This window comes from Dendrobates tinctorius, unplaced genomic scaffold (genome assembly GCF_039654945.1).
Source record: "Dendrobates tinctorius isolate UK_male_01 unplaced genomic scaffold, ASM3965494v1 ptg000189l, whole genome shotgun sequence".
Classification (NCBI taxonomy): Eukaryota; Metazoa; Chordata; class Amphibia; order Anura; family Dendrobatidae; genus Dendrobates; species Dendrobates tinctorius.
Window position 1 is genome coordinate 5195516 of NW_027361856.1, and position 12468 is coordinate 5207983.

Genomic DNA, 12468 nt, shown 5'->3' on the forward strand with positions numbered 1-12468 from the left:
GGCTGAGGGGGATACAGCATACAGAGGAGGCTGAGGGGGATACAGTATACAGAGGAGGCTGAGGGGGGATACAGCATGCAGAGGAGGCTGAGGGGGGATACAACATGCAGTGGAGGCTGAGGGGGATACAGCATACAGGAGGCTGAGAGGGGATACAGTATACAGAGGAGGCTGAGGGGGGATACAGCATGCAGTGGATGCTGAGGGGGGATACAGCATGCAGAGGAGGCTGAGGGGGATACAGCATACTGGAGGCTGAGAGGGGATACAGGATACAGAGGAGGCTGAGGGGGGTACAGTATACAGAGGAGGCTGAGGGGGGATACAGCATACAGAGGAGGCTGAGGGGGGATACAGCATGCAGAGGAGGCTGAGGGGGATACAGCATACAGAGGAGGCTGAGGGGGGTACAGTATACAGAGGAGATACAGCATGCAGGAGGCTGAGAGGGGATACAGTATACAGAGGAGGCTGAGGGGGATACAGCATACAGAGGAGGCTGAGGGGGATACAGTATACAGAGGAGGCTGAGGGGGGATACAGCATGCAGAGGATGCTGAGGGGGGATACAGCATGCAGAGGAGGCTGAGGGGGATACAGCATACAGGAGGCTGAGAGGGGATACAGTATACAGAGGAGGCTGAGGGGGGATACAGCATGCAGAGGATGCTGAGGGGGGATACAGCATGCAGAGGAGGCTGAGGGGGATACAGCATACAGGAGGCTGAGAGGGGATACAGGATACAGAGGAGGCTGAGGGGGGTACAGTATACAGAGGAGGCTGAGGGGGGATACAGCATACAGAGGAGGCTGAGGGGGGATACAGCATGCAGAGGAGGCTGAGGGGGGATACAGCATGCAGAGGAGGCTGAGGGGGATACAGCATACAGAGGAGGCTGAGGGGGATACAGCATACAGAGGAGGCTGAGGGGGATACAGTATACAGAGGAGGCTGAGGGGGGATACAGCATGCAGAGGATGCTGAGGTGGGATACAGCATGCAGAGGAGGCTGAGGGGGATACAGCATACAGGAGGCTGAGAGGGGATACAGGATACAGAGGAGGCTGAGGGGGGTACAGTATACAGAGGAGGCTGAGGCGGGATACAGCATACAGAGGAGGCTGAGGGGGGATACAGCATGCAGAGAAGGCTGAGGGGGATACAGCATACAGAGGAGGCTGAGGGGGGTACAGTATACAGAGGAGATACAGCATGCAGGAGGCTGAGAGGGGATACAGTATACAGAGGAGGCTGAGGGGGATACAGCATACAGAGGAGGCTGAGGGGGATACAGTATACAGAGGAGGCTGAGGTGGGATACAGCATGCAGAGGATGCTGAGGGGGGATACAGCATGCAGAGGAGGCTGAGGGGGATACAGCATACAGGAGGCTGAGAGGGGATACAGCATACAGAGGAGGCTGAGGGGGGATACAGCATGCAGAGGATGCTGAGGGGGATACAGCATGCAGAGGAGGCTGAGGGGGATACAGCATACAGAGGAGGCTGAGGGGGGTACAGTATACAGAGGAGGCTGAGGGGGGATACAGCATACAGAGGAGTCTGAGGGGGGATACAGCATACAGAGGAGTCTGAGGGGGGATACAGCATACAGAGGAGGCTGAGGGGGGATACAGCATGCAGAGGAGGCTGAGGGGGATACAGCATACATAGGAGGCTGAGGGGGATACAGTATACAGGAGGCTGAGAGGGGATACAGTATACAGAGGAGGCTGAGGGGGGATACAGCATGCAGTGGATGCTGAGGGGGGATACAGCATGCAGAGGAGGCTGAGGGGGATACAGCATACTGGAGGCTGAGAGGGGATACAGGATACAGAGGAGGCTGAGGGGGGTACAGTATACAGAGGAGGCTGAGGGGGGATACAGCATACAGAGGAGGCTGAGGGGGGATACAGCATGCAGAGGAGGCTGAGGGGGATACAGCATACAGAGGAGGCTGAGGGGGGTACAGTATACAGAGGAGATACAGCATGCAGGAGGCTGAGAGGGGATACAGTATACAGAGGAGGCTGAGGGGGATACAGCATACAGAGGAGGCTGAGGGGGATACAGTATACAGAGGAGGCTGAGGGGGGATACAGCATGCAGAGGATGCTGAGGGGGGATACAGCATGCAGAGGAGGCTGAGGGGGATACAGCATACAGGAGGCTGAGAGGGGATACAGTATACAGAGGAGGCTGAGGGGGGATACAGCATGCAGAGGATGCTGAGGGGGGATACAGCATGCAGAGGAGGCTGAGGGGGATACAGCATACAGGAGGCTGAGAGGGGATACAGGATACAGAGGAGGCTGAGGGGGGTACAGCATACAGAGGAGGCTGAGGGGGGATACAGCATACAGAGGAGGCTGAGGGGGATACAGCATACAGAGGAGGCTGAGGGGGATACAGCATACAGAGGAGGCTGAGGGGGGATACAGCATGCAGAGGATGCTGAGGGGGGATACAGCATGCAGAGGAGGCTGAGGGGGATACAGCATACAGGAGGCTGAGAGGGGATACAGGATACAGAGGAGGCTGAGGGGGGTACAGTATACAGAGGAGGCTGAGGGGGGATACAGAATGCAGAGGAGGCTGAGGGGGATACAGCATACAGAGGAGGCTGAGGGGGGTACAGTATACAGAGGAGATACAGCATGCAGGAGGCTGAGAGGGGATACAGTATACAGAGGAGGCTGAGGGGGATACAGCATACAGAGGAGGCTGAGGGGGATACAGTATACAGAGGAGGCTGAGGGGGGATACAGCATGCAGAGGATGCTGAGGGGGATACAGCATGCAGAGGAGGCTGAGGGGGATACAGCATACAGGAGGCTGAGAGGGGATACAGGATACAGAGGAGGCTGAGGGGGGTACAGTATACAGAGGAGGCTGAGGGGGGATACAGCATACAGAGGAGGCTGAGGGGGGATACAGCATGCAGAGGTGGCTGAGGGGGATACAGCATACAGAGGAGGCTGAGGGGGATACAGTATACAGAGGAGGCTGAGGGGGGATACAGCATACAGAGGAGGCTGAGGGGGATACAGGATACAGAGGAGGCTGAGGGGGATACAGTATACAGAGGAGGCTGAGGGGGGATACAGCATACAGAGGAGGCTGAGGGGGGATACAGCATGCAGAGGTGGCTGAGGGGGATACAGCATACAGAGGAGGCTGAGGGGGATACAGTATACAGAGGAGGCTGAGGGGGGATACAGCATACAGAGGAGGCTGAGGGGGATACAGTATACAGAGGAGGCTGAGGGGGATACAGTATACAGAGGAGGCTGAGGGGGGATACAGCATGTAGAGGAGGCTGAGGGGGATACAGCGTGCAGAGGAGGCTGAGGGGGATACAGCGTGCAGAGGAGGCTGAGGGGGATACAGCATACAGGAGGCTGAGAGGGGATACAGGATACAGAGGAGGCTGAGGGGGATACAGTGTACGGAGGAGGCTGAGGGTATAGGATGCGGGGGTTGCTGTGTGTGTTTGCCTTGGAGCAGAGCCCGGCAGAAAGGAGTTAATCGTTCTGTTCCTGGGAATCCCTCCCTCTCGTCGCGTCTCCCCTCCCCCAGTACAGATGCAGGGGCTTGTGGCAGGTTGGGTTTCAGTGAAGGGCCAGCCCTCCTCAGTGTAAACAGAGCACAGAGGCCAGTGTAGCCGAAGGCAGAGCAGGGACCAGCCAGCCGGGGGGGCCAGCCAGCCGGGACCAGGTACAGTGACTGCGGGATGTGCGCTCCCATGTCAGGAGTGTGAGGTGGGCCTGCTACGCAGCAGCCGGAGGTTGAAGGCCGCACTCTGTGACGTCGCCGTCACGCTCTGAGCTTGTAAGCAGCAGGCCTGAGGGACATGATCACCCCACCCTCTGTGGTGTGGAGTGACGTCAGTGCCCCCTTCTGTGGTGTGGAGTGACGTCAGTGCCCCCTTCTGTGGTGTGGAGTGACGTCAGTGCCCCCTTCTGTGGTCTGGAGTGACGCCACTGCCCCCTCCCCCCTCTGTGGGGTGGAGTGACGCCCCCGCCCCCTCCCCCCTCTGTGGGGTGGAGTGACGCCCCCGCCCCCTCCCCCCTCTGTGGGGTGGAGTGACGCCCCCGCCCCCTCCCCCCTCTGTGGGGTGGAGTGACGCCCCCGCCCCCTCCCCCCTCTGTGGGGTGGAGTGACGCCCCCGCCCCCTCCCCCCTCTGTGGGGTGGAGTGACGCCCCCGCCCCCTCCCCCCTCTGTGGGGTGGAGTGACGCCCCCGCCCCCTCCCCCCTCTGTGGGGTGGAGTGACGCCCCCGCCCCCTCCCCCCTCTGTGGGGTGGAGTGACGCCCCCGCCCCCTCCCCCCTCTGTGGGGTGGAGTGACGCCCCCGCCCCCTCTGGGGTGGAGTGACGCCACTGCCCCCGCCCCCTCTGTGGGGTGACGCCCCCGCCCCCTCTGTGGGGTGGAGTGACGCCACTGCCCCCGCCCCCTCTGTGGGGTGACGCCACCGCCCCCCGTCTGTCGCTGTGTGGAGCGCCGCCCCCCGTCTGTCGCTGTGTGGAGCGCCGCCCCCCGTCTGTCGCTGTGTGGAGCGCCGCCCCCCCATCTGTCGCTGTGTGGAGCGCCGCCACCGCCGCTCTGTGTGTAATATTGTGGGGATGTATAGTGTAGCTGTGTCCTAGTTTGGAGTCTGGTCAGTATCTGCAGTGAGTGTGTAGCTAACTCTTAGATGGGTGGTTATCCTAAGGCTGTGTGCCCATCGTAGCGTTTTTTAAGTGTTTCCGCTGCGTTTTTAAACGTGCGATTCTGCCTCAGAAACGCTTAAGAAAAGCATTCCATTGAATCATAATTGATTCCGCACATGTTGTTCCAAATGTGCGTTTTTTACTGCTGCGGAATCGCTTAGCGGTAAAAAAACACAGCATGTTCATTAATTTTGCAGAATCGCGTGCGATTCCGCATTCCATCAATTGTATGGGCAAAAACGCTTAGGAAAACGCATGCTAAAACGCTTGACAAACGCTTAAAAAAGCGCGTCAAAAACCGCATGCATTTTCCCGGGAACAGGCTGTGCTTTTCTGCTCAGGCATAATCTGCTTAAGGGTGTGTGCACACGCTGCGGATACGCAGCGGTTTTGGCCCTGCGGGTCCACAGCAGTTTCTGCTGCAGTGTGCAGTACCCTTTGTCTATGGAAAATGAAATCCGCAGTGCACTCTGGAATTTTCCGCGTGGATTTGCTGCAGTCACAAAACCGCAGCATGTCAATTCTTTGTGCGGATTCCGCCGCGGTTTACCACCTGCTCCATGACAGGTGTCAAACCTCAGGGGAAACCCGCAGGCTAAACCGCACAAAAACTTCAGATAAACCACAGGTCAAAAAGACCTGCGGATTTACCTGCGTTTTTTCTCAAATCCGCGCAGAAAATTTCGCAGAGCAATCCGCAGCGTGTGCACACACCCTAAGAAACGCTACGTGGGCACATAGCCTGAGTCTCACTGCTTGTGATGTTCTTGCACTGCTCTGATATGGGAATAACTCTGGTCTGTTTCATGTCCTGACAGCTCCGGCCGGTAGATGCCTTCTGCCCACCGTGGGAAGGCGCTGCCAGCCTGGTATGGACCATAGGAACTCTGCTATGTCAGGAGTGGGTGCCGATTCTGATGGGCACGTGAAATCTCCCAGTGCATCTGCAGGCAAGACTGATTCCGACTGTGGAACCAAGACGCAGGATAGGACCCCTGACGCCCTCCCAGGGGACCAGGCACAGCAGTTCTCTGTCACCCAGACTGACTTCTCTGAGGGAAATCTAAAGCTGAAAATCGGCCTCCAGGCTAAAAGGACTAAGAAGCCCCCCAAAAACCTGGAGAACTATGTCTGTCGCCCTGCAATAAAGACAAGCATCAGGCATACGCGGAGGCTTATTCCCCGCAAGAAGATGGGAGAGGACTCCAATAAGCAGGTGAGACCCCACCTGTGTATACAACTGAGACATCTCCAACCTAGGGGGGGACACAAAATTGTGCTGCCATGTGTAAGAGCAGGGGCAGGTCTGATACTCTGCGGTACCTGCAAAGTCACTGCTTGCTCCTACCCTAATGTGTAATATATTGTAACTGCTCGCTTCTAACGCTCAGTATAATGTATGGTAACTGCTCGCTTCTAGCTCTCAGTATAATGTACGGTAACTGCTGGCTTCTAGCTCTCAGTATAATGTACGGTAACTGCTGGCTTCTAGCTCTCAGTATAATGTACGGTAACTGCTGGCTTCTAGCTCTCAGTATAATGTACGGTAACTGCTGGCTTCTAGCTCTCAGTATAATGTACGGTAACTGCTCGCTTCTAGCTCTCAGTATAATGTACGGTAACTGCTCGCTTCTAGCTCTCAGTATAATGTACGGTAACTGCTCGCTTCTAGCTCTCAGTATAACGTACGGTAACTGCTCGCTTCTAGCTCTCAGTATAATGTACGGTAACTGCTCGCTTCTAGCTCTCAGTATAATGTACGGTAACTGCTCGCTCCTAGCGCTCAGTATAATGTACGGTAACTGCTGGCTTCTAGCTCTCAGTATAATGTACGGTAACTGCTCGCTTCTAGCTCTCAGTATAATGTACGGTAACTGCTCGCTTCTAGCTCTCAGTATAATGTACGGTAACTGCTCGCTTCTAGCTCTCAGTATAATGTACGGTAACTGCTCGCTTCTAGCTCTCAGTATAATGTACGGTAACTGCTCGCTTCTAGCTCTCAGTATAATGTACGGTAACTGCTCGCTCCTAGCGCTCAGTGTAATGTACGGTAACTGCTGGCTTCTAGCTCTCAGTGTAATGTACGGTAACTGCTCTCTTCTAGCTCTCAGTGTAATGTACGGTAACTGCTGGCTTCTAGCTCTCAGTATAATGTACGGTAACTGCTCGCTTGTAGCTCTCAGTATAATGTACGGTAACTGCTCGCTTCTAGCTTTCAGTATAATGTACGGTAACTGCTCGCTTCTAGCTCTCAGTATAATGTACGGTAACTGCTCGCTTCTAGCTCTTAGTATAATGTACGGTCATTGCTTGCTCCTAGCTTTCTGTGTAATGTACGGTCACTGCTCGCTGGTAGCTCTCATTATATTGTATGGTCATTGCTGACTTTCAGCTTTCTCGGTTATGTACGGTCATGGTATGGTCTCATTGTAACATAAGGTTATTGCTTGCTTCTAACTCTATGTATTGTAAGGTCAATTCTAGCTTGTATCATAATGTAAGGTCTTTGCTTGCTCCTAGCTTTCTGTGTAATGTATGGCTACCACTCGCTTCTGGCTCTCAGTATAATGAATGTTTACTTCTTCTAGATCTCCGCTTAGAGTTAGGTCATTGCTTTCTATAATGAAAGGTCACTTCTTCTTGCTTTTGGCTTTCTGTGTAATGTATGGTCACTGATTGCTTCTAGCTCTCTGTAATGTCGTTACTGCTCGTGCTCGCTTCTAGCTTTCTGTGCAGTGTGTGGTCAATGCTCGCTCCTAGGTTTTTGTCTAATGTATGGTCACCGCTTGCTTTCAGCTCTCTGTAATGTATGGTCATTGTTTGCTTCTATCTCTCTGTGTAATGTAAGGTCAATGCTCGCTTCTAGCTCTCAGTATAATGTACGGGAACTGCTCGCTTCTAGCTCTCAGTATAATGTACGGTAACTGCTGGCTTCTAGCTCTCAGTATAATGTACGGTAACTGCTCGCTTCTAGCTCTCAGTATAATGTACGGTAACTGCTCGCTTCTAGCTCTCAGTATAATGTACGGTAGCTGCTCGCTTCTAGCTCTCAGTATAATGTACGGTAACTTCTCGCTCTCAGTATAATGTACGGTAACTGCTGGCTTCTAGCTCTCAGTATAATGTACGGTAACTTCTCGCTCTCAGTATAATGTACGGTAACTGCTCGCTTCTAGCTCTCAGTATAATGTACGGTAACTGCTCGCTTCTAGCTCTCAGTATAATGTACGGTAACTGCTCGCTTCTAGCTCTCAGTATAATGTACGGTAACTGCTCGCTTCTAGCTCTCAGTATAATGTACGGTAACTGCTCGCTTCTAGCTCTCAGTATAATGTACGGTAACTGCTCGCTCCTAGCGCTCAGTATAATGTACGGTAACTGCTGGCTTCTAGCTCTCAGTATAATGTACGGTAACTGCTCGCTTCTAGCTCTCAGTATAATGTACGGTAACTGCTCGCTTCTAGCTCTCAGTATAATGTACGGTAACTGCTCGCTTCTAGCTCTCAGTATAATGTACGGTAACTGCTCGCTTCTAGCTCTCAGTATAATGTACGGTAACTGCTCGCTTCTAGCTCTCAGTATAATGTACGGTAACTGCTCGCTTCTAGCTCTCAGTATAATGTACGGTAACTGCTCTCTTCTAGCTCTCAGTGTAATGTACGGTAACTGCTGGCTTGTAGCTCTCAGTATAATGTACGGTAACTGCTCGCTTCTAGCTTTCAGTATAATGTACGGTAACTGCTCGCTTCTAGCTCTCAGTATAATGTACGGTAACTGCTCGCTTCTAGCTCTTAGTATAATGTACGGTCATTGCTTGCTCCTAGCTTTCTGTGTAATGTACGGTCACTGCTCGCTGGTAGCTCTCATTATATTGTATGGTCATTGCTGACTTTCAGCTTTCTCGGTTATGTACGGTCATGGTATGGTCTCATTGTAACATAAGGTTATTGCTTGCTTCTAACTCTATGTATTGTAAGGTCAATTCTAGCTTGTATCATAATGTAAGGTCTTTGCTTGCTCCTAGCTTTCTGTGTAATGTATGGCTACCACTCGCTTCTGGCTCTCAGTATAATGAATGTTTACTTCTTCTAGATCTCCGCTTAGAGTTAGGTCATTGCTTTCTATAATGAAAGGTCACTTCTTCTTGCTTTTGGCTTTCTGTGTAATGTATGGTCACTGATTGCTTCTAGCTCTCTGTAATGTCGTTACTGCTCGTGCTCGCTTCTAGCTTTCTGTGCAGTGTGTGGTCAATGCTCGCTCCTAGGTTTTTGTCTAATGTATGGTCACCGCTTGCTTTCAGCTCTCTGTAATGTATGGTCATTGTTTGCTTCTATCTCTCTGTGTAATGTAAGGTCAATGCTAGCTTCTAGCTCTCATTTTAATTTATGATCACTGCTTGCTTCTAGCTGTCTGTAATGTGGTTACTTCTTGCATATAGCGCTCTGTTTAATGTATGGCCAGTGCTCATTTATAGCTCTCTATGCATTGTATCATCACTGGTCGCCTCTAAATCTAGGCTATGTATGGTCACTGCTCACTTCTAGCTTTCTGTGCAATGTATAGTCACCTCTTGCTTCCAGCGCTCAGTGTAATGTAGGGTCAATGGTCGCATCTAGGTCTCAGTATAGTGTATGATCACTGTTTGCTTCTAGCTCCCATTATAATTTACGGTCACTGCTCTCTTCTAGCTCTCAATATAGTGTATGGTCACTGCTTCTAGATCTCCTTTTAGAGTTAGGTCATTGCTGTCTATAATGTAAGGTCACTGCTTGTTTTTAGCTTTCCTTTAAATGTAAGGTAACTGCTCTCTTCCAACGCTTAATGTAATGAAAGGTCACTGCTTGCTTTTAGCTCTGTGTAATGAAAGGGTCACTGCTCGCTTCTAGATTTCCGTGAAATGTATGGTCACTGCTCGCTTTTTGCTTTGTGTAATGTTTGGTCATTGCTCGCTTCTAGCTTTATGAGTAATGTAAGATCACTGCTCGCTTCCAACACTCAGTGTAATGTAAGGTCACTGCTCGCTTTTAGCTTTCTTTTGTAATGTGTGGTTGCTGCTTTTACCTGTTCGCTTCAAGCTCTCAGTATCGAGATATGTCATTGCTGTCTATAATGAAAGGTCACGACTCGATTCTAGCTCTCTGTGTAATGTATGATTACTGTTTGCTTCTATCTCTCAGTATAATGTAAGGTCACGGCTCACGTGTAGCTGTCATTATAGTGTAGTGTCACTGCTCGCTTGTAGCTTTCACTTTTAATGTATGGTCACTACCCGCGTCTAACTTTCTCTGTAATGTATGGTCACTACTTGCTTCTACCTCTGTGTAATAATGCAAGGTCACTGCTGGCTTCTAGCTCTCATTATAGTTTACTTTTACTGCTCTCTTCTAGCTCTCAGGCTATGTGCACACGCTACGGATTCACCTGCGGGTTTTTCCGCGTGGATCCGCAGGTAAAACCGCAGGTAAAGTGACTTGCGGTTTTCCTGCGGATTAGTCTGCGGTTTTGCCCTGCAGTTTCACACCTCTACTATGTTAAAGGTGTGAAACCGCTGCGGAATCCGCACAAACAATTGACATGCTGCGGTTTGTAAACCGCGTGGAAAAAAACGCAGCGAGAGCACAGCGGATTTGAATTGCCATAGGCTAACATGGTACTGTACACTCTCTGCGGAACTGCTGCGTTTCCGCAGGGCCAAAAATGCTGCGGAAACGCAGCAGAATCTGCAACGTGTTCACATAGCCTCAGTTTAGTATGCAGTAACTGCTCGCTTCCAATGCTCAGTGTAATTCTCAGTTATTTGCTCGAGTCTAACCTTTCTGTGTAATGTATGGTGACTGCTTCTAGCTGCTCTTAGTATAATGTACTAGTTCGCTTCTAGCTCTGATTATAGAGATTATTATTTATTTATATAGCGCCATTAATTCCATGTGTACATGAGAAGGGGGGTTACATACAAAGTTATAGATATCGATAACAGTAAACAAATTTACATTGACAGACTGGTACAGAGGGGAGAGGACCCTGTCCTTACGGACTTACATTCTAGATGTCAGTACTATCATGAAGGGTTATTAATCACTTCTAGCTCTTTGTGTAATGTATGGTTACTATTTGCTTCTACCTCTCAGTATAATGTAGGGTTATTGCATGGTCACTATTTGCTTCTACCTCTCAGTATAATGTAGGGTTATTGCATGGTCACTATTTGCTTCTACCTCTCAGTAGAACATAGGGTTATTGCACGGTCAGCATTTTCTTCTACCTCTCAGTATAACATTGAGTTGTTGCTCGTTTCTAGCACTCCGTATAATGTAAGGTCACTGCTCACATGTAGCTCTCATTATAGTGTAATGTCACTGCTCGCTTGTAGCTTTCTGTGTAATGAATGGCGACTGCTTACTTTTAGCTATGTGTGAAATATATGGTCACTGCTCGCTTCCAGCACCCTGTGTATTGTATGGTCACTGCTTGCTTCTAGCACCCTGTGTAATGTATGGTCACTGGTCTCTTCTAGCTCTTGGTGCAATGTATGGCTGCTGCTCACTTCTAGCTTTCTGTGTAATGTAAGGTCACTGCTCGCTTCTAGCACATTATGTGAAGTATGGTCACTGTTCGCTTCTAGCACCTTATGTAATGTATGGTCATTGCTCACTTCTAGGTTTCTGTGTAATGTATAGTCACTACACGCTTCTTGCACCCTATGTAATGTATGGTCATTGCTCGCTTCTTGCCCCCTGTGTAATGTATGGTCACTGCTCGCTTTTTGCACCCTGTGTAATGTATGGTCACTGCTCGCTTTTTGCACCCTGTGTAATGTATGGTCACTGCTCGCTTCTAGCACCCTCTGTAATGTCACTGCTCGCTTCTAGCACCCTCTGTAATGTCACTGCTCGCTTCTAGCACCCTCTGTAATGTCACTGCTCGCTTCTAGCACCCTCTCTAATGTAATGTCACTGCTCGCTTCTAGCACCCTCTCTAATGTAAGGTCACTGCTTGCTTCTAGCACCCTGTGTAATGTATGGTCACTGCTCGCTTTTTGCACCGTGTAATGTATGGTCACTGCTCGCTTCTAGCACCCTCTGTAATGTCACCTCTCGCTTCTAGCACCCTGTGTAATCTATGGTCACGGTTCACTTCTAGACTTCTAGCTTTCTGTATAATGTGTGGTCACTGCTCGTTTCTAGCATCTTGTGTAATGTTTGGTCACTGTTAAGCTTACATGGAAAGCCCCAAAGAAACAAATTATATATAAAATATAACTTTTAATACAGGAAAGATGTATATCTTTGTACCGTGTTAGCCAGTAGATAGAAAAATATTCAGAATTGAGAGTCCTCACTGGTTGATACCTTTTAATGACTAACTGAAAAGATGGTAACACATTGCAAGCTTTCAAGACTACTCAGGTCTCTTCATCAGGCATAGACTAATACAACATCTGAAGAATCACATATTTTTACACAATACAGCACAGAAAAAAATGCAATAGATGAGACAAGTGACGTGAAGCAGAATTATGATTATGGGAGAGGGAGAAACATAAATATTGGACCAGTACATAAATAAGGAGTCCGGATGTTTTATAGTCCTCTGATTGGGGTCGCCTAATGTGTCGTGATGCCCCCACACGGTCTTAGGAGCAAATTCCTTAATTGATGTAAAAAGGCATAAATCCATGCGACACATTCATTCCAGCATTGAGTGTGTCAAAGGTCGTCATAAATTTATACTCACAGACTCTTCTCTCTCTCTGA

The 12468-nt window shown here is 50.2% G+C and overlaps 1 protein-coding gene across 4 annotated transcripts in view; it reads left to right on the forward strand.

Moving 5' to 3' along the window:
• Nucleotides 1–12468, forward strand: part of ASH1L (ASH1 like histone lysine methyltransferase) — a 126458-nt gene that overhangs the window by 70863 nt on the left and 43127 nt on the right. Inside the window, exons 1-2 of one of the 4 annotated variants that reach the window (XM_073552308.1) lie at nt 3480–3720; nt 5533–5930. In XM_073552308.1, coding sequence (XP_073408409.1) covers nt 5586–5930 — 345 coding nt within the window. In that variant the 5' untranslated portion in view covers nt 3480–3720; nt 5533–5585. Of the gene's footprint in view, nt 1–3479; nt 3721–5532; nt 5931–12468 lie in introns of those variants that run through there. The other 3 variants (XM_073552305.1, XM_073552307.1, XM_073552306.1) reach the window with 3 other exon arrangements.